General features: G+C 41.0%; 1 protein-coding gene across 4 annotated transcripts; it reads left to right on the top strand.

The window, feature by feature from the left end:
• Positions 1 to 1,949: 1,949 nt before the first annotated feature.
• On the top strand, positions 1,950 to 24,303 carry tcf3a (transcription factor 3a). 4 transcript variants are annotated; one of them, XM_063886188.1, is made up of 20 exons: positions 1,950 to 2,336; positions 5,296 to 5,392; positions 5,801 to 5,873; positions 10,835 to 10,908; positions 11,563 to 11,638; positions 12,317 to 12,357; positions 12,513 to 12,648; positions 12,979 to 13,028; positions 14,444 to 14,543; positions 14,915 to 15,051; positions 15,170 to 15,314; positions 15,443 to 15,501; positions 15,615 to 15,693; positions 16,726 to 16,802; positions 17,310 to 17,486; positions 17,630 to 17,741; positions 17,888 to 17,975; positions 20,769 to 21,004; positions 21,447 to 21,566; positions 21,675 to 24,303. In XM_063886188.1, exons 2-19 carry the CDS (start codon positions 5,339 to 5,341, stop codon positions 21,557 to 21,559), a joined length of 1,827 nt encoding a protein of 608 aa, XP_063742258.1. In that variant the 5' UTR covers positions 1,950 to 2,336; positions 5,296 to 5,338; the 3' UTR covers positions 21,560 to 21,566; positions 21,675 to 24,303. The 4 variants fall into 4 exon arrangements, with proteins under 4 accessions (XP_063742258.1, XP_063742256.1, XP_063742257.1 ...); XM_063886186.1 differs by having other exon boundaries at positions 1,952 to 2,336; positions 17,888 to 18,020; XM_063886187.1 differs by lacking the exon at positions 20,769 to 21,004 and adding an exon at positions 19,115 to 19,353 and having other exon boundaries at positions 1,956 to 2,336.
• Positions 24,304 to 24,355: the final 52 nt, after the last annotated feature.

Genomic DNA, 24,355 nt, shown 5'->3' with positions numbered 1-24,355 from the left:
GGAGTGTGTTTGCATGTGTGTGTCAGAAAGGGGGCTGTATTTTTCACACAGGAAACAGGAAACCAGAAGTCATAACAGGATGCCCCAGGTTTTCATACTGTACCTGATGCGTGGGTGGCTGCATGGGGGTAACCCATTTACGGAGCTATGTTGCTTGAATAGAAGAGGTAGCCCAGGAAAGAGTGGGTGTAGAGGAGGGTACACACTTGGGGGTTAGGAAAATGGAGTTCCACTCTAAATATAGCTTCTTTTTTTTGTGCGCCCTGTTGTACAACCTTAATGTCTGTTTGCCTCTGCGCCATTTGGCCTACTTTTTAAAAGGCAACAAACCAAACATGTTTGATGTTTGGTGTAGAGCTGCAATAGCATCACTTCCATGGCAAATACATGCGCCATCTTTCCCCAGGTGTACTGTTGGAGCTTCTCAAGTGAATCTGTGACATCAAACCAGTTTTGTCATAATGAGGTTGATCTACTCACAGACTGAATGCTCCTTTCCATGTTGAAAAAATATAGAGCCGAGTATACCCTTATTGCATTTAGCTGCATCTGTCTTTAACCATTCTATTCTAAGCATGCAATGCTTGTTCTTATTCCTAAGTAAAATAAACTGTTGTACATTTTAAATCATTTTTTAGACCTAAAAGAATAATTTAGTAACGCATTGTTAGTCCCACTCTTAATGACATACAGGTGTGTGTGTGTGTGTGTGTGTGTGTGTGTGTGTGTGTGTGTGTGTGTGTGTGTGTGTGTGTGTGTGTGTGTGTGTGTGTGTGTGTGTGTGTGTGTGTGTGTGTGCGCGTGTGTGTGAATGCGTGCGTGCGTGCGTGTTTGCGGACCACAAAGTGGATGGCTGAGTTTTCTCGTAAAGGCCAGAACAGATGTTATTTAGGTTGTTTCCCCTCAAACCAGTTGAGGTTTTCTTTAGAACGTCTCAAAACAACCGCTGACATTAACTGCAGCATTGTTTACATAACCACCAAGGTATAGATCATGAGAAGAGCAGCAGGCCATCTTGTGAGCTAGATGCTGGTTCATGTAAACTCTTTTGATTACAGCTCAACAAAAGGAATGGGCTTGAGAATTACTTTTTTTTGTTGCATCTTTCTCTCTTGCACACATAAAAACCCACTTTCATGCATTCCCACATGTTGCATTCCTTTTCTAACTCCACATGTCTTTGTTCCTCCCTAGGTTTTAAACTTAATCAAAACTCAAACTAATGGACAAATTGTGACCCTGTAATTATATATTGAAGCATTCCTAATGTTATGAATACAGTATTGGCCACTGTGATGGCTAAAAATACTTCTCAGGAATGTAGTCTATTCACTAGAATAACTTCATAGTGTACGTTTCTCCAAACACAGGACTAATCTTAAACGTTTTAACAAAAAAAGGTATTTCAATTACATGGTGATAGTTAAGATTATTTATTATGTATGTGTTAAGTTCTGGCATTTATTCATACCAAGGTCATCCCATAATGTAATGATTTTGGCCATGAATTAAGAAAAGATGTGCAATTGAATTCCACCCAATGAAAAACTTTATAACGATTTTAACCAGGATAATTAAACATTGTGTATACTCATCTCTCAAGAACACAATATATGTAGCGCAGGCACTGCTTGAGAACAAAATTATAAAAAGAAAGAAATCTGTAAGCTAAATAAAACAGCCCTAAAGGTTGAACAAGGAATATATTTGGGCCTCTAACTTGCCAATCAATTTTTCGTTGTATCCAATTGGCCCTCCCTCTCATATTATCATTCCATCTTCCACTAGTCTAGGCTGTTTGGCTTTCCGCTGTCCTCATCCGCCAGTCAATATAGATCCCCGCGAATTGATATTCCGATGATTTTGCGTCGTGTTTACAGCCGCAAAACAGTTACATTTTGCAGTTTGGATCAAATCGAAGACTATTTACAAAGGTTCTCGAAACTATCTTCGTTTTAACCCAGATTGGACATCGCTGATGTTTCAGCGTCCATGTCCCCCCGTAGGCTGTGCTGCGGAGTGATATTCACTTCATTGGAACCGACAATGTGGAGGCTGTTAAAATGTCTACTTGGAAAATGAAATGGTTACATTTGCTCTTACAACAAGGAAACGGAGCCGTTTAAGAGTTATGGTTCGTGTTAAAAACGTGTTTTTAGTTTCGTGACGAAGACGTCAACCAGACGAGGCGACGGAGGAGTGGTTCATATTGTCTTTCTTCATTTTCATCAAGCCCACAGTCCGGACCACGGGGGGAAGGATCCTATCCCTAACTTTGTTTTTCTCTCTACTGCGGCCGTCGATTTCTCCCTGTCGGATGCTATATAACTGTCCAGGTAAATGCGTCGACACATACACATTCATAACAAACATATGCACCACAAACAGCATTCGTGTCTCACGTTGTTAGTGGAGTAATAATCAAGTTTTAAGCGCATCGTTTAAGTTGTAACCGAGTGGCACAGCCGGGAAGAGCGGGGTCTTGGATTGTCGTCCCTTCGGCCTTAGTGAGCTGTTATTACTATAACGAGTATTAGCCTGTGTGTGATGGATTTCTTTGTTCACTACAGTGGGTCATAATGTTACAGCACTTTAGCATATTGCTTGACTGAGTTGGCTAGCCCCTCTATGATTTTGCTATGTCTGGTACCCGTATGTCGGTTTTCTAGAAACAAACGCACGAGCGTTAGCCGTTAAAGTAGACGTTGTTCGGTTTAAGCTAACGGCACAACATTCCTGGTTGAAGCTAAAATGGCTATCTCTTCCACCTGGTATCAAGATGTGTGTCTGTTTCACAAGTGTAGCATTGTAATCATAAGCGAACAACATTACATTGCAGAATGAAAATACAATTTTGGGCAAAAGTATAACTATTCTTTTTTTTTACCACCGTCCTCCAAACAAACCAGCATTATAACAAGCAACCAGAATGAGGCTTTATACTTATTTATTTCATCGTGATTAATACACAACACGTTTCGAGCAGTTATTTCAGGACACTTTTGACGTTTATTCTCATTTAGTTGCTTTTTGACCGTTCTACTGAAACTTTGGTGGCCCGAGTCTTTGTGTTCATTAGTGCCCCATTCTCCTGCTCGACGTGAGGGGCAGGCAACAGGTTTTTAAGGCCCTTTTTAAACGTCCCGCATGGTTTTAAACCCTACACTGAGCCATGAAACACCATGTTGTTGATAGCAGATTATCTCAAATTTGTCGCCAGGTATGATGTGTTGTGTGGGTATTTTGTGCCTTAAACTTTTCTCCAAATGGGAAGGCCGGAGGTGGGGGTGCTCAAGACAAGCGTATGCAACTTCCATTTGTTAGGAGGGGCTAAACACTTATCCCCCATTTTGACCTCAGCTCAGTGAGAGGCAGAAACGACTAGATTAAGTAGTGCTGAAGTATTTTGGTTTATTGTCTGGTGTAAAAACACATTTCTCGGTCTTCACTGTTTATAACATTGATTATTTTCAACATTATTTACATTGCTTTGTTCTTGTGTTTCCCCCAGTTAAACTGGATCTGGTGTTTGCATCCTTTAATGCCTTCAGAGTCCCATGCAGATGTAATTGCAACAAATGGTTGAGCTTTTGGTGTTGTCATGGTTTTACTTGATGTAAAAAAAAGTAGTGGCATTACTCACAATATGCATTCAACATTGGTACAAGTTTAATGTGGTGGGTAAGAAGTTGCTATGAACAGCTCAAATTACTGAAACTAATAACTTTTTTCTGTTTCTAGTTGTGTTATTTTAGACTAAAAGGGAATCTTTAGTCATGCACTGAAAACGATACTGAGTTATTCAAGTGGTAGTAGTGAAATTATCTCAGGTTACAACTGACTTTAGGTCATGACTAAACTCCCACTTAGTTTTTAACAATAATTACTGCTTGGGTATTTGTTATTTTGGTATAAACACTCACTATTTAAAATGACAAAGCAAAAGTCTCCCAAAATTGCAACAAAACTGCATTAGCTTAGAGTATCAGTGGCCACAAGTCAACACCCCAAAACACTAACTGAAAAACGTTATTGTATATTTGCTTGACAGCTTCAGTGACTGTGCAACCACAAAAGTGAACTCTAAATTTAATCAACGCCTCTAAGTACAAACAAAATCACAACATTATGATTTCCCACAGCTGGTATTTACTGCAGTGCTTTTGTTTTGCAAATTGTCTCTGCTGGTTTGCCCACCTCATGCAGAAATGATAGCTACTAATTTAGACGTTATGCACAAATATGCAGAATTTGCTCTTGCTACAGGTTGTTTACAGAACATATCCCAAGTGAATGTGTAGTTGTGGTATTAGCCTACGTTGTGTTTCAAAAGAAATGTTAGAACAGGTTGGTTTTTGATGTAGGTGAAGTCCGGGCCCTGACTAACTAGTGCGGTGTGGCCTGTGGCTGAACCATGTTCAACCATCTTATATGTGGTCTGCAGGAAGATTCTTAGTATTGACTTTTCAGTTCTTCAGTAGGTTGATGGTCCAGGGTAACTTGCTAACATGAACTCTATATATTTTATATCCTAGGCATGTTTACCAAAGTCTGAATAATGTTTATTTTTTTATGTTATGTATTTCAGCCTTCCCATAATGTAATGTAAGTGATATTGAGTGAGTAAATGCTTTTGAGTCAACTGCCTAAATCATCATCATCCTCTTTGTAATGCTTAGAGAAGTATTTCCAATATTACAATGGCATTGTAAGTCTAGACATTTGTGGAGTTATAATTCACGCTATCTCAAGTAAGATTAGTTGTGAAAACACTTTATTTACCAGGTTTCTATTGTTGAGACACATTTTTCAAATTTAAAAGGCAAGAACTCAGACACTCAGACATGTTAAAACAAGTCTCCAGTTTAACTATATTTTCTGAACCACTTACTTTTAAGTGAAAAGGAAGACACCTCTAATGTGCAGATGCCCATGGTGTTATGTAACCACCCCTATCATTAACAAAGGAACAAAACAATGAAACCAAGATCCAATTTGTAAAACATATAAACAAATATTTCAGTTTCTTAAACTTTTAGTTGATTGTTCCAGGTAAGTGGAAAAACAGTAAATCCTTCGAACTGCTTGGTTTATAAATCCACATGTTTCCCCAACCTATATCCCCTTCCTTTTTTTAGATTATGTTTTGGAGAAAGCTCCAGTAGTCACAATATTGTGGTAATCCTTGACTTTGGCAATAACTAGCTTTACTTCTGCGTACCTTTGCTGGTCAGAATAGAAATCATCGTACCAACGGCCGAAATATACTCATATTTTCCTTCTGTCTGCTTGTAGTTGCTTGCTGAGACTGAAACGGCCAAGTGAACAGCGGCAGAGAATGGCTGCAGTGGAATCAGACAAGGAGCTCAACGACTTGCTGGATTTTAGCGCGGTAAGATCTATCTGAAGATTGCTTGACTTAAATGTGCATCCTTTACCGTTTATTCTCTGCTTAATGACAAGTTACTTAAAATGTAGTTAAAACATCTACATTTTCAAGTGGGTTGATGTGTTATTGAATATCAGGAACCCAATGGATTGGGCCGGTTGGTCAGTGTTTGGAGCTTTGCAGTATATATGTTACTCATCTTTTTTCTAACAAGACTGTTGTTGTATCACTTGCATGTTAGCAGTCACTCAAAGCTGGAATGTGAAGATATATTCATGACCATTGTAGCTGAATGAAAAGGATAGGGTCATTTGAATTAGCACCTAATCAATCTTTTGCACAAGTGGAGAGGAAATGACTCCGCAAAGTCTTGATGGACTACAGCTTACAGTTTAATGTCTCTCTCTTCAGATGTTTGAGCCTCCAGTATCAAACGGGAAGAACCGTCCAACTACTCTCGCCAGCAGTCAGTTTGGAGGTTCAGGTAAGAAAACTAACGATTATTTTCTTGTTTCTTTACTTTCTTAAAACTTTGTTTCAATATTTTTTTCTATCACAATTACTTAATTTTTCTGACTTAATTTGTTTGCCTCCCAAATAAATGAATTCCTCAGTTCTTCTGGATTTGCTTCCCTTGATTAAAAAAAGAAAACAACGTTAGGACAAGGTTCAAAGGTTTTATTTGTCATATGCACAGCAGATACAGCGTGTATGTTGGCAATGCAAATCTTATATCCCAGGCTCCTCCAACAACTCAACATACATAGTGTAAATAAGATAAATAAAATAAAGCAAAAATTAGACAAAAATAAATTAGTGCAATAAGCGACTGCAAACAGCTAGTGCAATAACGTAAGGTGCAATAACATCAATAAAGATCTAAAATATATACATATATTACAAAGACAAGAAATAAAGATACTATATTGAATTTTCATGTTAAACACATTGAATGTGTTTTTTAATTTCTTTCTTTCTCTCACTAAATGCTTGAAATGTTTCTTACTGGTTTGTTATGCTCTCCAGTACAACTATTGAAATGAAGCATTGCAGTACTTGGCTGTTTAAGCCTCTTGTCATTTCACTTCTCCCTCCCACATTCATTCATGATGTTTTGAATGGTAATAGAAAAGGAGATAGTTCCTGTTCTCCACTTGTTGAAATCTGTTTGAGATCACAGATTATTGGAATGAGCCTAAGGAAAGATTGCCAGGTTATTTTATGTTATGTAGATCAGGCGTCATCTCCTCAACACTTCCTCATCCTCGCCTTGCAGGTGTCCCTTCCCTCACCTTCTCAGCTGTTGCCATTCAATCACTTAATGACAAAGGCAGAGGGTGGGGGTTGAGGGGAATAGCCCAATTAATCTCCTTTGCTAACTCCGTGACTAAAATGTTTCCCTGATCCTGCAATCTTTCACTCTAATTCTTTCTTTTCACATGATTTACTTTTACCTACAGCCATTATCCATCCTTATTACCAGCCTCGACCTTAAGACAGGTTTGAGACATTCACATCATTTCACTTTTTTGTTGTCATACACAAAAAAGTTAAAAAAAAAAAAAAAAAAAAAGGGGCATACCTTTCCATCTTTATTCCCAGTAGCAGATCCACTCGCCCTACATGAAACTGTCTGTGTCATCTTCAAATCTCTGGAAGTGCAGTAGGTCTTACGGCCGGCAATACAAATGAAACCGGATATTGTAGCTGAGATGAAAGACAAGACAAGCAGAGGCTGGGAGGGGTAAAGGGGCTCTATTTCTTCTATTCACTTGAGGGCCACTTACATGTTCCTTTTGTTTTTTAGCAAGGTGTGTGCTTACAAAAGAGAGACGTTGATGTTATCAACCCAACGGCTGCTCATGGCATTGTCCCTCTGCCTTATAAATTGAATCCACACAAAATATATCCTTTTCGTATCAGACATTTACCATTGTTAGTTTTATGTAAAAAATCTAGTTTGCTTCTTCAAAAAGAACAGCTACTTTGGTCCGCTTGGATATATGTTATTTACAGAGGATTTGCATCGAGACAAGATTTCAGGGCATTAAAACAAGGACCAGGGAAACCTAAGCCATCCTTCATAGCTTACAGTATTAGCCAAAAAGCTGGGGTCGCAAAGCAATTAGCTTAGCACAACGATCTGAAGCAGGGTTAACTGTTAGCCTTGCTTTATATCCCTCAAAAAGTAAAAAATTACGCCAACATGTCTATAGACTATTATTCAATTGAGCGTTATCCTGTTTAACTTTTGATCAGGGAAATGTCAACGCACTACTGCTAGATATTCACTTAGCATAACTGGCAAAAAGAATAAATTACAGGAAAGTATACAATCCATGTCTGTCCAAGTATTACAGTAGGTTTCTTCTGGTTACTCAAACATGTGCTATCGTATCATTAGTTTCAAAGAGCCTGACTTCCCTGCTTTTCTTGGAGCAGCTGCCACGTGTTTTCCTTAAAGAGTCTGCTAGATGTTTTTCCCCAGTATGGTTTAGGTTTGGGATACGTTGAAGTTTAACATGTGTGGCTATGAGGAACCTCCCTTTCTGAGCCTCAGTGATAATATCTCTGTACTGCTCCCTGCTCAATCCCTTTCACTAGTAAGTTAAAGTAAACTCTGCACACTTTCATTTTTTGGTCTCTGGAAACTGAGAATCCTTCAATGTATTTTTAAACCTAGGTATGGGCTCAAATGCAGAAGGGGAAGAGTTTAACATTTGCATGAAATGTTCCAACAGATGTGTCGGTGAAGAACTAGTAGACTTGATATTAGAATTTCTTGCACATATGATCGTTGAAATGTTTATCATTTCATAGTGTTTCAGAACTTTAAATCTCAGTCTGATATATAAAATTCAGTTAATGCACACGGTTGTGTTTGAGAAGTCTCCGGTGACTCACAGGTTGAAACAGCTAAGCCTGTGTTATTGTACATTGTTCAGTAATTCGTTAACATTGTTCACTCTCTTGAGATTTGACCTGACATCATGCTTTGTGTCTGCGTGACTCACTTTGACAAAGGAAGGAAGAAGGTGTAGACAAAACGGCACACTCAGTTATAGGTGCCTGGGGCAGTGTTCGCTAAAAAGCCAAGACATGTCTGCAAGTTTGGTCAATGTATGAGCCGGAGTTTTGCTCATGAAGCTTATGACTCAGGCTGGCAGTCTGTTTCCAGTATCTCTTCCTATGTAATTATAGACTAGCCATGCTAAAAGGGGCGTTGCATGCTGGGAGGAGAAGTGCATTGGGGTTCACCAGAGAATTTGTCTGATGTTACTCACACTTTTCTATGGTTTTCTCTCTCCACTCCTGGTATGCTGTCTGAGTTGTGCACTACTCATGGGTTTCTCATTGTTCTGGCACTTCTGCTGTCGCTAATGGAAATCCTACAAACGTCACAGGATTCTCAGGGCAAAAAGCAACATGTTACAAACTGGGTGAAAAATGCACAGCATAAATAAAACAGCCTTCGTCTGAATCAAGGAAACTCTCCTAAACATAGTGAGCAACTGGACACAAACGTATCCAACCCCAGTTCCTGCAAAAATCATATTTTAATAAACAATTTTGTCTTTGCGGCAAAAGTGTAGATGCTTTCAAGCCTTTTTTCATTTTACTAGATTAGATTAGATTAGATTTTATGTAGACCCAAGATATAGATGTTGATACTATTGATAATATAGTATTTGATTTTTAAGAAGAGTATGTAAACATGTTTATCCATTCACACCGATTCAAAAGCAAGGCTCAGGGAAACGAATTAGAAGGGGTCTTGCTTCTTTTTTTGGGGGCAACATTTATAACACGTACTAAATGACTAAACCATGGCCTTTTCACATATTTTCCCACCCAAGTACTTTATAGACACCTGTGTAAAGCTAGCTGGCGTCCGGTCTACTTAAAATGCCCCCTGTGTTGATCACTTGCTACAGCTTAACCGCAGATAGCTACACTGCTTGGCTCTTCTTTTTTTTTTAGGTGAAGGGCTCTTTAAAGTCAGCAAAGCAACAACACAGTTTTGAGGTTGGCAGTGGTGAAGTGGTGTCGCATTAAAACAGTTTATTTTAACAATGTGACTCCATACAATATATTGCATTTAATTTGATCTCAAAACACTTGTTAACCCCACTCTTGATTACCTTGAAAAAGGTATTCCTATACGAGAGGGGATGTGTGTTATTTTTCCGCAAAGTGCAAAAAGCACCCTGCTATTTGTGGAATGGAAGGTGACGGTTCATGTTTCTTTTTCTAGTAGCCTTCCAATCCTCAGTTCTTCTAAAGAGGGTAAAAATAACACATGTTCGTGTCTCTGGCTAGCGAGCTTCATATTTGATCCCCGACTGTTTGATCAGCTACATGGTTCTGAATGCTTGCTAATAATGTAGCTGAGAGGCAAAATGCAATTTTTTTTTAAACTGCGACTGGCTTACTTAAATGAAGTTTTAATAATAAAACTGTCACACAAGTCAAATGCAGTCCTCGACACAGAACATGATTTGAAGCCGTTTTCTTGGTTACAACTCTGGTTCTGATGACTTGCCATGGTAGCAAATGGTTCATGCATGTTCTTTATCATCTTTGATTGACGTGGATAGTGACAGTCAGCCATAGAGAGGGGACAAGACATTGTCTCCTTCATCTCTTATTCTGCTGGTGTCGTGCGTATAGATCACAGTTGTCACGGCAATCTAGCAGCTCTCAGCGCTGTGGACCCATCAGTCTGTTCTACTGCTGATCCTGTCATGATTCTAGCCCGCCTCTACCCCCCTCCCCTCTCCCCTCTCCGCTTTTTAATTAGACAACAAAACAAAAATATGAATATTCATAGCGCTCAGCTTCATTAATATGCACAATTATGCAAATCAGTACGCAATTAAGCTTCAGCTTTCCCCCAGAGATGCTGTGTTGCAGTACGAGAGGAGATTGAGAGAAAGGGGACGGGCAGGAATTTCTGCTTCACCAATCTTTAAAATCGCTCCTTTCAAACACATTCAGCCCTCTGAAAGCAGGAGTGCACTGGTCAGGGATAACGTGCGCTAACTATGTAAGAGTGAGACCTTCAGCATGTGTCTGTGTAAGGGCGAAGGTGTAGGCCAAATGTGAGAGAATAGATGGGGAATGGATGACTGTTGCCATGGAAAATGTAAAGGAGTGGAGTGGGAGAATGAAGAATGTCGAGGATGATTCTGGGTGCCTCATACTGGGTGTTAATTATTCAAACTTCCTACAGCTCATATCCACGCTATGTGACAGCGCTGTCACTATGCCGTCTCTGTGAGCTGCGAACTGAAGCTCTTCGTCGAGGTTACTTTGAGAAGCCAAAAACAAACTTGTGTCAAAGCAGGTCAACTTATCATTCTCTTTTGCCAAGCTTTAGTCTAAGTCCTTGTTAGGGATGCCTTTTTGTGGTTAACAGTTCTAACCCAGCTCTTCATTTTACAGGTATAGATGAGAGGAGTGCATCCGGTCCCTGGGGGCCCGGAGAACAGAACAGTCCATCTTTCAACCAAGGAAGGGTACGGTTTATCCTCACTTACTAGATAGAATCTGGTCTTGAAGACAACACACGTTTGAGTGATCATGTAACCTACACAGCTTACACACACAGACACACACACAGACACCCCCCCCTCAATGTATCAGATGGGATTTGACCCCAGACCCTCGTAGGGAAATATCCCCTAGTGCCACTCCATCATTTTAATATATTTGACTGCTAAAAAAACAAATATTTGAGATTGATTTCACTCATAAGGAAACATTTGACTCCATGAACATCGGCATGAACATATTCAGACTGGATGATAAAACAAGAGTGAGTCACAAACTATTATAAAGATGGTCTGTGGATGGTTTATCCTTCTGGACTTGTATGCAATGCACATTTTTAGAACATTTTGACAGACATTAAGTTATAAGTGTAGTTAACACAGGTTTAAAAATATTCCACCCAAGGCTTTTTTATTCAACCCAAATGCAAATAAATATTGATGTATGTGATCTTATAGTAGCTGTTGCTAATGTAAGCTGACCCATTCACATGAACACACAAGAGAGATTTGTCTTACATAACTGCATTTTTGTGAAAGGGGGGCTAATAATGGGCTTAGTTGTATTTCTTTAACCACGTTAGTAACCCTAATGTCGGTCTTGCTGTCTCTTTCCCTCAGGGTTATGGAGAGCAGGGCCTTTACAGTGAGCAGGAGGGCATTGCCCCTGCCCCCATGTATGGATCAGGGATTGTTGGTAAGAAGGTTTCACTTGAACTAAGCAGTTGAAGCAAAGACACCTTTCACATTGCATTTATTCATTTATTAAAGCGATCCATGGACATTTGGGGCCAGTGTTTCTAACATCAGGATGAAGAACATGCTGACTGGAATGCAGAAGTTTAAATAAATGAAGTGTGCGACTGAAGCAACACAATGAGGTGTTTGTTTGAGAGAGCAGTCCCTCGTAGGTTAGACACTAATGTGCCACTTTAGGGCAAGCCATATTTATGCTTAGGTGGCAATGGATGAAGGGAGCCCGGTAATCAGGGAGGATGTGGAGGAGGGGATTTTCATGTGTTGTTGTTGCAGTTTGTGTGTTCAGGGCAAGAGGGGGTGGTGGGGTGTAAAGGGCACCCATGCACAAACAAGGCTCTCCCTTGGGACGCCGCTAGCCTATAGCTCTCTTCTGTTTAACTGTCAGGGGAGGGGACAGAGGTTTGGCACAATTGCCCCTGAACCATTTATAATGGGCCAATTTGTTGTTGTTTTGCTGTCCACAGCCATAAATACCACGCATTATCATATACACTCACACAGCAGATGGGAGGCACCCAAATGGAGGAAGGGGACTGTCCAGATTGTGATTTAATATTGACATAAAAGCCCAATTTTCACGATCATGACCTGGTTTTATATTCCTTTCTCCTAACAGGAAAGCCTGAGCGAGGACCATACTCGTCATTTGCACCACAGGTAAATCAGTCAGGATCTTCTCTCCTGATGCTCTTTAGGAAAAAGCTGTCCCTCCGACAGTTTTCCTACCATAAGTCCTTCTGAATGTACTGCTGTAATGTATTACTTTTAAACTTCATGAGCCTGTGCTTTTTTTTATTTTTTACCATCTCCAGCCGGGCTTTATGCCCAATGAAATGCCCATGCCCAGTCCTGATGCCCTCTCCCCGTCTGGCATGAAGTCCAACTCCCAGTTTTATTCCTCATATGAGGGAAGCAACGCTCGTAGGAGACCCTCACAGGAGCCCATTGGTGAGTAACAACAGTGGTCAACACAGTCATAGTAGTTCCTTTCAAAAACCTTTTCATTGTTCTGATTTATATTTAAGACTATGTCTTAGCATCACTTCTCTAGTTGAGGTTTGAAATCTCACTTCTGCTTGGTTAAAGAAAGTGAAATCACTGAGTAACATCAGAGTAGAGATACCTCTCGATCAGGCCTTTATGAGTGGTCACGAGACAGATGGAGAGATTGTGTCTGCGTGGTTGAGTCCCTACATTGGTGGTTGTAAAATCTCTCCTGCAATAGGTTAAGATCTGTGTGCGAGCTTATGTGATTTCCCTCTGTCTTCCTCCCCTCAGGCACACAGCCAAAAAAGATCAGGAAGGTGCCCCCTGGCCTGCCCTCCTCGGTGAGTACTAGCATCCAGAAACGTTGGAGTCCTGAACTATATCTCAGCCCTTGCAGTCAGTCCATGGGAGCTCATGTTGTCATGTTTTACGCCCCCCCACATTCCATTCTGCATCTTAAGCCTCTCCTTGGCTCGCAAGTAGGAGAATAGCTGCAACACAGGACATCCAGCTCTTACAGCTGTGTATCTGCACCACCGAAGGAAAGGAAAGGAAAGGGGTGGGGGAGCGGGGAGCCACTCATTCACCCAGTCACTCATTTGCAGCTTGTATTTATAGTGTGTTGTATTTGTAGGCCCTTTGCTTTATGGCCATATTTCTTCCTCTCTGCCAAGTGAACCCGTTAGATCACTGAGGGGAATTCGTGCCGGGTTTGATGGCTCCTACTCCACCTCATTTTTTCCCTCCCACTCTCGCTCTCTGGGCACCCTATTTCCTCCTCTTCTCTGTTTCTTCCTTTCCCCCTCCCCCTCCTCTCTTACCCCACAGCCCCCTCCCTCCGCCTCCCTCTCCTTCCCGCCGCCTCCCTCCCCTTTCTCTCTCTCCCTCCCCCATCCCTCTATCCCAGCTGCCAGTGGAGTTGGCTGCCATCCAGGATTCGGCAGATGGTTCAGTAATTAGGAGTGCATCTCTCCGTTCCCTCTTCTCCTCTCCCTTCTTTTCCCTCTCCTTTTTCTCTGTTTAATCAAATTACAGAAGAAAACTTCAGTCCATTTGGATTTGAGTTTTGCAGACACAGTTTGATACTTGTCGTTCGTCTAGAATAATCTTGATTAAGAATGCTATGGTGGTTCAGAACATTGGTTTCTTAATACCCATTATACCATGCACTAAATCCCACTGCATCTCCCATTGTGTGATCACATCATCCTGTGTCAAAGTGTGCGTTGTATATCTGTAATCATCTCAGTGTGTTTCTGTTTAATAGGATAAAATGTAAAAAGGCCCTGAGAGATTGGAGACAGAGCCCAATAAAATCACTGACACAGCACATTCGATACATAATGCTCAGCCTGTAGTCTGCATCCATGTTGCAATCGCCTGTTTATTGAATTAGGCAGTAAAACCTGATTGTAAAAATAGACTCCAGCCTAGTAAGGAACACATACTTTTAGGAGCTGTGTTTAATCGGGTATTTAATGCATACACTTTTTTTATCGTTTTGAAAATGTAACACCAGACACTATCTTTATGAGCAAACTAATCTGTGGTCACCATACAAAGCACATGGAAGCTCCCAGGGACCTTGGTTATGAGGATCTCAAACTAAATAAGCCATATATAGTTTCTACTGAACGGAAAATACAACCAGTTGTATACATTATATAGTTTGTTTTCAGTATTAAATGGATTTATGACACAGTTCAAAGCTCTGAGCTAAAGATTTTAATTTTTCTCTGCTGTTTATGCTTTGTAGGTTTATGCATCAGCCTCAGGAGAGGAGTTTAACCGGGACAATGCTGGCTACCCAGCCCCGAAGGCAGGAAACGTCTACCCACCACCATTCTACATGCAAGGTCAGTCTAAACAGCATGTGCTTTGAGAGCCTCCTCGCTCATTGTTTGTCTGAAATGTTCATTCTGACGTAGACACTTGTTGTCAATGTTGGGAAATGTACAGAAAATAATATTGAGCTGGAATACGCCTTTATAGCCGGTAGGGTTGTAAAATTAACTCCCCGGAATATCCTTTTAGATGTTCGGGTGACCATAGGTGCTGTAGCTGTATGCCAGTGAACACCGGGGGTGCCTGGGTGCTGAATAGTGCATCACAGTTGAATGAAGTCATCACAGTAATGTGACGTGTCTCATATGTGGCCTTCATTGTCCTCTCCTCTCCTGTGGCCCTTCTTTCTCCCCCCTTTCCTCCGCTGGATGCCCCCCGACAGAAGGCCTTCACCCACCCTCTGATCCATGGGGCTCTGCCAGGTCGATGGTTCAGCCTGCTTATACTACCATGCTGGGAAACCCCCCCCACCTGAGCCAGCATGCTCCCTTCACTGCCCTCAACCCCCAAGACAGACTGGTAAGTTTGCCCTGGTATTTTGGTTCTTACTTTCTGTTTGGTTATGAAGGCGTACTGCTGTCTCTGACGACTTGTGTCTGCTCGTGCTTTTGAGTCATTGGCTGTCTTTGTTTTTCAGAAACGGCAGCCGCTGCCCCTCTCTCCCCAGAACTACCCCATGCATGGCGGTGAGGTGAACGGGGCTCATCCTGCGGGCTTCCACTCGGGCCCCAGCAGCTTCGGAGTCCCCAGCCACACACCCCCTATGGCTGACCCCATTATGGGTAAACCTTTATACGTGTGCCCTTTTTGTGTGAAAAGCGCTTCATGTTTTTCCTCCAGTATGATCACATTGCAGAATATTATTTGAGCACGGGATCTTATTCAAATACTTGTTGTCTTTCCCCAAAAGCAAATCGAGGAACAGTACCGGGAAGTTCAGGGGATGAGATTGGAAAAGCCCTAGCATCTGTAAGTTGTAATAAAATGTAAACTCTAGTGGAAATTCTAGTTTTTATAATAGAATCAATGTAAAGGAATAAGTTGCCATTTTATTTAATTGGAAACAATTTCTTCCTCTTCAGATCTATCCCTCCGATCCGCACAGTAACACCTACCCTCCGTCTCCATCTACTCCCTCTGGCTCTCCCCAGGCTGTATCAGGTGAGGGAATACCTCTAGTCTTTTGTTCCCCAGGTCTCAAAGTGGTAGGTTTGTTGGTGCAACAAGAGGTCTTTCCTGTCATATAATGGAATTATATAATCTTTCAAAATACATTGTTGTTCTTCTGACTCAGCCTGAATGGTTCTTAGTGACAAGTAGCTCCATCTATTGGGTTCGAGGTGCAAGTTATTTCTGTGTCTTGAGGGATCTTTACTTTCTAATGTGCAAAATCCCATCAAGATAATGTCACATATGACTTAAAATACATGACATGGTAAGTTAATACTTTTACACATTTAAGTGAAAACATTTCAGTCCCCCGCTCTGCATTTCCAACTGGAAGGCATATTACTGATGGTGCAACTGTACACCGAGTGAATCAGATGGCTTTACAAAGTGAAATACTTTGAAATATCCTTTCAGCAGCGTCTGTGAGTTTAGTCAGACCTTTTTTTCTTGTGCTGAAACTGAACAAACACAGACTGAGATAAGTTTGGCTATTAAGAATATCTTGACGTTGAGGTCATGTGATTATTTCAAGAAAGGTCCTACTCGCTCACTTAAATCGTTCCAAGATTCGAAGATACGCGTTTTGTTGAAATGTGTTTTTTAAACCTTTTTAGCAATTTTGAAAATAGCAGACATCGTATATTTATCAGTAACACACCGTCAATGTAACGCGAAGTCCACCACCCAGCTTAACCTTCACTTAATCTTTATAACACACACACCACACACCACACACACACGCGCGCCATCCAAATATAACTTAGGAGGGGAAAGGAGAATACAGTAGGAAGGGGGTTGGGGTCACTTCCGCACTAATCTGTGCACTGAGTCCATGAGTGAGCTCATCACACACCTCGTACATCATGCTGCTGCTGGCACAAGGTGAAGGAGAACAGAAAGGGAGCAAGATGATGATGATGCTGAACTTAAAATAGTGGATTTGATCAGTTTAAAGCATGAGATCAGCTGTTTGAGTAAATGAGAACATATGTACTGAACTAAACCTTGTGACCTCTCTTCTAGGCTCTGCATCCCAGTGGACTCGGTCCTCTGGCCAGGCCACACCTTCGCCCAACTTTGACAGTGGAATTCAGTCCATGGTGAGTTGGCATACGTTTGGGTTTATAAGCTTTTATGCCCACAGGTACTGAATAGATGCAGAATGTAAATTCAAAACACAAATGTTAATGTATCTACATATGAATGTACATTTATCTATTTGTATATATGCATTCATACTTCTACAAACATTTACAAATTCAATCATACAGTTATGTTCTACATGCTGCTGCTGCTAAAGAAGTGCAGATTCACAATTATTGCAAAAAAATATGTGCAAAAAAAACCTACGTAAAATAGAAAAACTTCAACAACAACCCTTTAGAAAGACAAACGGAACAGAACAAACGCCAAAGACTCCAGTTATCCATGACGGCAACCCTGCCTCCACCAGACAGTTGTCCTGCAAACGTATCTTTTCTGTTTCTTGTGAGAGTTACCACAGAAGACTGTTGAAGTAAATGACAGAGGAAAATACAGGATGCTATACGGTTATGCTTGCATTGCCTTCTACTGTCTCAGTGTCCCTTGTCCTTCATTCTCTGTAGCCGAATAATAAAATGGAGGACCGTCTGGACGAAGCCCTCAATGTTCTTCAGCGTCACGCCAGCGGACAAGGAGGGCCAGGCCTGGCTGAGATGCACAGTCTGCTGGCGTCCGGCTTAGGGTTACCTCCTGCCTTCACCAGCGCAGCACTTGGATTGGCCAGTCGCCTGCCTGGACTGGTGAGACAAACAAATAGCAGCCAAGGAAATCTGTCCACAAGTGACTAAATGAAGTTAGATATTTAAAATGAAAGAAAAAGTAACAGAGCCGTTTCTAACCACGTCTTACGTGATCATTCAAACACTGTTTCATTGTCCTGAAGATGTCCAGTCTCCATGAGGACTCTGCTGGCCTGCCCTCTAGTGGAGGACTTATGCACGGTCACCACGGCCCTGCATCTGGCCAGACGGGCTCTCAGCCTGAAGGCTTCACCGGTGAGACTTATGATGCTCTATAATCTCTTGGTTACTTTTTATGTCACAAAGGGGCATAATGCTTTCCTATCGTTGAATGTTAGGTAGCATGCATTGGTTCTATCAGTATCTTATTCAGTATCTTTGTTTCTGAACCGTCTGTGCAGGCCTGTCCGGGAGCCTCAATCGCTCCAGTGGGTCTGATATAAAACGAGAGGACAAGGAGGACGATGAAAACTGCTCAATCACCGACAGGTCAGAGGACGAGAAAAAAGACGTGAAAGCCCGGCTTGGAACGAGGTGTCTAAAACCTTTTTTTCACACAATGTTTATACTCTTCTATCACTGCATGAGATTTCATGGCATTCCATGATGCTGCTGTGGTTTAAGTATAATATGTGTCTGGAAATGGTCTTTGATCCTTTTAGATATGATTGCCTTTAGTCAATAATTCCCTTATATTTACTGTAGGGCACTATAAAATAATAACATTTGATGATTCATTTTTAATGGATTTTATTTACTAGTCTTAACAGACTGACCCGTTCTACAGTTTTTTTCTAAAGCTGCTATTATGGGATGTCTTCAAAGTTTCATAATCTGTGTTGATGAGTAGGATAGTTCAGTAATTGGATCAGCTGCATTACCAAAATAACATATAAATCAACATCCAAGAACAGTTATAGCTGGGTAAAAATAACTCCTCTAAATGTGACAGCCTTACAGGCATGTCAACATGTGTATCAAATATTAGATGAATTAACACAAAATGTTCTAATCTAGTTAGCAAAATCAGAGAAGGATAATTTCATGACAATTATTAGGAAAAAAACTAAATCTGGGTTTGAAGTTCAAACAAGTTCAACACTTTAAACAAATGGGAGTTAAACTTCAAAGTAATACAACTAAGTTGTGAACACTGCTACAGTTGGGAACATTCACATTTTGTTACATCACCGAGTTAAAGCTTACCTGCTGTTCCTGATGCAGCTACACTCTCTTTAGAAAAGGTTATTATTTATTTAGTTTACCTGCATTGCGACCACAGGAACCAAAGACAGATCCTCGGTTGGCGTGTTAGACATTGCAGCTCATGGAAAGCTGTAACTTTATATCAACTTTACTTATTACTACATACTTATTCATCTTTATGGTAGTTCAGAAGTGGCAGAAACTTTACCTTTAGGACTCAAAAACTGAATGTGTTCCACCTCTTGTAGCAGTGTTTGTAATGGTCGTTGAGTTGCTCTGAAATTGTATCCCGCTCCATATGGTTTGGACATTACTAAGAACATGTGTTGCCTTCCATAGTTGGGAAGTAATTATCAGAAATGATGAACTGTACCCATACTGTTGTTTTATTCCCTCCTCATCTGCCAATGGCGCTTCGCTAGTTTGGATGATGAGGAAGACGATGAAGATCTTCCAGTGGAGGTTAAGGCTGAGCGGGAGAAAGTGAGGAGGATGGCAAACAACACCCGTGAGCGGCTACGTGTGCGGGACATCAACGAGGCTTTTAAGGAGCTGGGACGCATGTGTCAGCTCCATATGAGCCACGAGAAACCGCAGACCAAATTGATCGTACTGCAACAGGCCGTTAACGTTATACTCAACCTGGAGCAACAAGTCCGAGGTCAGTGGGTGTCCAGGGAGGAAGGAAGAGGAGGGGAAGGGCCTCTTTACAAAATAAAACTCCCACACGGCTTCACTTCCCAGCTAGTTATTTCAAATCTTTGTTAAATTCTGTCTGAAATCCATTTCCCTCCACTTGGTTAACACTCTTAACCAGCAACGTAAAACACTTTTTGTATCTTTAAATAAAAGGAGCTACAAAGTTAGGAAATAAAGCTGTGTGGTTGTTTTCAAGACATGCCCATTCTCCAGTTCATCCTCTAAGGTTTTCGTTTTCTGGGCACACATACGGACTGCTGTTCGTCCTGACGCAGTTTGTGTTGCCTTGTCTTAGAAGTGCCTGTCTGTTTCCCCTGTGAAAGTGCTTATATGTCTCTCTGCTTCGCCCCGTATTAACATCTTTTTGTGTGCTTATTTGCTTTTTTCACTGATGCCTCATTAAGCTTTAGACTAAACTACAGAGTCATCTTCTTTAATTCAATTATTTCAGTGTTTCTTTTTATTTTTTCACAACGTCCCTGTCTGTTCCCCCGGCTCTGTGGTTGGCATGAAAGCAGGACTGTGGTGTCGTGTGTAACCGGCCTCCAGCTGTGTGGCAGTGTCTCTGTGCTGCATGTCCAGCCTTTCAAGCATTAACTCTTTAATTTTGCCACCCTGTTTTTTCGAGACAATCCTTTTCATTTCCCCATCCACTCCCTCGTCCTCTGTCATTTTCTTTTTACAGATATCAGCAGTGACCTCCTCTTCCTCACATTCAGATAAATACATCTCCTGCTGATGTATTTAACATGATGCCCTCAGTCTCTCCTCTTTGGCTTTTTCTCTGTGGCTCTTTCTATGTTGGCAGAGGGTGTTGCTTCCTCTCTCTCCCTTTCTCTCTCTCTCCTCATAACTTCTTTTTCATTCTGCTGGACAGTCACTATATCCCCTGAACTTCCATCCTGGACCCCAATGACCAAAATAAACTGTGGTTGGTTAGACTTCAGCACAGATTAGTTAGACCTGGTATCCAATTTATCGGTTCCTCGTTAGAAATCATTATGCGTGACTGATTTGAGATTTACTTACTTGTAATTGTCGTACTGTAGATCTACGGGACAAAATGATCACTACCCTCCGTTCTCTCTACTGCAATACAGCCCCACTCCACTGGGATCTTCTTCAGCATTTCCTCGTCTCATTTTATTGGGTGAAAAGCTTGAAATATGGCATCAAATATAAACATGCATTTAAGATTAAAAAACTGCTTTTCTTAATAACTAATATTCTAAAGGAGGAAAAGTGCAAAGCTAAAAGCTGCATCATGATTTTAATCGGTATAAGTGTAGTTTTAGTGAGAACATGTAGCCCTGGTTTAGCGACCGCTGTGATTTGTTAACCGGCCCCTCCAACCCCCACTTCTCCTCCTGGCTGCAGCGTTGTCTCGGTGAACGATGAGAACCTGACTGCAGAGGAGAAGGAGCAGAGGGAGAAGGAGCGCCGCCACGCTAACAACACTAGGGAGAGGGTGCGCGTGCGCGACATTAACGAAGCCTTCAGAGAGCTGGGCAGGATGGTTCAGGTCCACATGCAGACCGACAAGGCCCAGACCAAGCTTATCATCCTGCAGCAGGCTGTGCAGGTCATTATGGGCCTGGAGAAGCAGGTGCGAGGTAGGTCAGCCGATACAGGAAGGTCTGATCCACACAGACAACAAGCATCTCTGATTGTAGCTGGACTAGCTGCCAGTCATTCACCCGTAGGAAAATATCTTCTTTTAAGTGTGTTCTCACTGACTGTGGCATTCACTCTGCCGTTCTCTTTGCTCTTAACAACTCTGAAGAAGGGAGAAGAAAGGGAGGATAATTGAGGAAGTATATCCCTGCCCTCTGCCAAATGCCTGCGTCTGATTCTCATCTTACTTTTCATTTTCCTATCTTGCTTTTCTCCTTTTTTGTTCCCCCCTGGTCAACTTTTGACCTTTATTTTGTTTGTTTAAAACTCTGCTTTAATCTCTTAAAAGATTTTTGAGGAAGCATAATGAGACGTTCCCTAGAATTCCCATACTTCCTCTTCCTGTTTTTAATATATGTGTTGGTCCTTTTTTTTTCAAAGAGCGTAATTTGAACCCAAAGGCTGCCTGCCTCAAGAGGAGAGAGGAAGAAAAGGTTTCAGGCGTGGACCCCCAGATGCAGCTTGGGGGTCATATGGGAGACGGACATATGTAATTCCTAGGTCAGTGCACAGAGCAGAGTAGCATTCATGTTGCCTGCAAGACAATATCATTTGAAATGGCTTGTTTTGTTGAAAAATATTAATTTGTTTTTCTCCTTTCTCTTCCAGTTCCTGTTGATTGTACAGCCCTTAGAACACGTGGCCTTAATCTATCATTGTCATGCATCTCAGTGTGTGTTAATCAACTTTTGGAAAGCACACACGCACACACACCTCATTACTGACAAAGCAGGTGGCCACATTCCTGACTATGAATACAAAAGTAACAAGCACACTCTTACAGGAGGGAAATGTATTAATCTTAACACGACATCACTTTGAACCGAGGACACCGGTTTGGAGACAGTGGAAATTGGACATAAGGACTTTCTTATGATCATGTTTTTGTAAGACATTTTGAAATATTGCTTTACATGTTGGGAGCAAAACTTGTTTGGATCAAATGAAACTTTTTTGGATCAACTGCTTGTGTGAGCAGAGTTAGGATTTGTATTGTTGGATGATTATTGGCATTCCCATCTGAAAAGCAGGTCTTACATTCTTCACTGGCGAAGAGGGACACCCGGGTTTAAATCTTATGATTGAAACCTGTAGAAACGTGCCCGAGAGAGGCCTAATGCGTAGAGTATGATTAAGATAAAAATAGCCATCAATATTATCTTCTCATGTGACGACTGAACTACACAGGCAGGTTTGAAGACATCCAGCAGATACCCGGGCAATCAGAAGGCTGACTCATCCTTTTTTGTTTCGGTATGCTGGTATATCTGGATGTTTTTTTTATTTTTGATTTCTTGTTTGGGCTGAAAAAAGTGCCACAGACATTTTTTGATTAAGTTCACCTGTGGATCCCTGAGTTTCATCTCTTAAAGTCCTGTACATCTGTTACGGTCACTGCCATGCAAGTGGAGCAGAAAGACTGCCGGAGAGACACCGTCCACCGACAGAAACACGAGCAAAGACCCGAGATACAAATCCAGGAACGGCAAAAGAGGATGAATCAAATGTGCACAACGGGTACAGAAGTCATCCTCCCTTTTCAGATCCCTCGCCGTCATGAAGTCAGTCATTCGCCGCCGCGTGGCCAGCCTGCCCCGGTCAATCATACCTGAAGACTCTGTTACAGCATGGTGAACTTACTAAACTTAAGTCTAGGAGCAACTTTTATTATGGTAAATCACATGTTGCTCGAAGACAGAAATAATTGAGTATTGAAAGGGATCATGAGTGTTCCTGCTACCCTGTAGAGAATTTACTCACCATTTATGGAATTGTTTTGCTGTGTGTTGAGCATTTGGTGTTTTTTGTTTTTCCCCTTTTTGAACAATTGCAAAGCCTGTTGTAAGGATCTTCCTTTTTTTGTAGAATTGATTTATCATTGTTTTTTTATCGTTTCATTTTTTACTTTGTAAGATAGTTGTATGAGTTTTGTTTTTATCCTTTTGGAATGCTCTTTCTTTTTTTGTTTACATTGTTTAAATGTAAGACGACTCTCAATTTAGATTCCAGGAACAAAGTGAGGTGTTTTCTTTTGTGCCAGGTGCTTAGAAACGTTAGAAATGACAAACCTATCTGGCTGTAACATCACATGTTGTGATATTGCTCTCTTTAAAAAAAAAAAAAAAAAAAAAAGGATAGAAAAATGCATGTGTCAACACAACCCTGTCAGGCCAGTTGTAATTGGATTTTTCTGGTGTTTGCGACAGTTTTTCTTTAATGAAACAATATTTTCTTCAGCACACCCCCCTCTCCTCTCCCTGATGTCCAGCTCTCTGAAGAGCGTGTTGATGAGTTTGAGGAAGGGGCAGTAGGGGCGGTCTGCACAATCTGCAACATAATTCACTGTTTCATTATGAAATGAAGCATTAAATGAATCAAAAGGGTGGCCTTAGTCATTTTCCTGACTTTGGGAGTTTTGATAATGGTTACTCACCAGTGCCTGAATACTTCTCTGCTACATGGTGGATGACGTTGCATTTGAGGATTTATAGGTTGTACCTTTTTATAATACAGATGTATAAAAACATATATACTTCAGTTACATCTGACAGCGTCTCAGAACATCTAAATGAAGAAGCACACTCGTGGACGCTGACGGCTTCAGTGTCACTGTGTTATTAAACGTAAGATGACTAATAACACGGTCTTCGAATGAGACGCTTAAAAATACTTAAAATGCTTCATCTTTTATGTACTGATTTTGTTAAGTATAATTTTGTTAAGTATAATTTTGTCCTTGACTGGCATGTGCATTGATATGTATGTACAGCTGTATGATATGTCAGCTTTATCATTCTAAGCTGATACTTATATGTAACAGTATTTGGTTTTTTGTACCTGTCATTTTATCACAAATCTTACCCCCACGGACTAGCCCCAAACATTATTTTCTTTGTCAGTTACTCTAACCTTTCTGAAGAAAAAATGTGGTGTTGTTGTGATATGAAAATCTCTATTGAAGACTTGTACTTTACTTTACATGAAAGATAGGTCTGCAGTATCCGAGGATCAAAACATGCACCTGATATTCTTCGTTAACAGACCCTTTCTGTCCTCCACAACAGATGACCTGCTACAAATCTCTCTGTCTTCACTCATGTTTGGGGACAACATCTATGTAGGCTATGTCCTCAAAGTGCCTCCAGTTTCCTATTTTTTATATATAAAGTAGATATAGAGAACTGTTGTGTATATAACAGTAATGTAGCAATAAATGTGCCATTTTTAATAACAAATACCACGTTGATCCAATGTCTTTTTTTTGTTTTTTAAACCCACATTTTATCAAA

Source organism: Eleginops maclovinus, chromosome 6, assembly GCF_036324505.1.
Source record: "Eleginops maclovinus isolate JMC-PN-2008 ecotype Puerto Natales chromosome 6, JC_Emac_rtc_rv5, whole genome shotgun sequence".
Classification (NCBI taxonomy): domain Eukaryota; kingdom Metazoa; phylum Chordata; class Actinopteri; order Perciformes; family Eleginopidae; genus Eleginops; species Eleginops maclovinus.
This window is presented reverse-complemented; position numbering and strand designations above follow the sequence as displayed.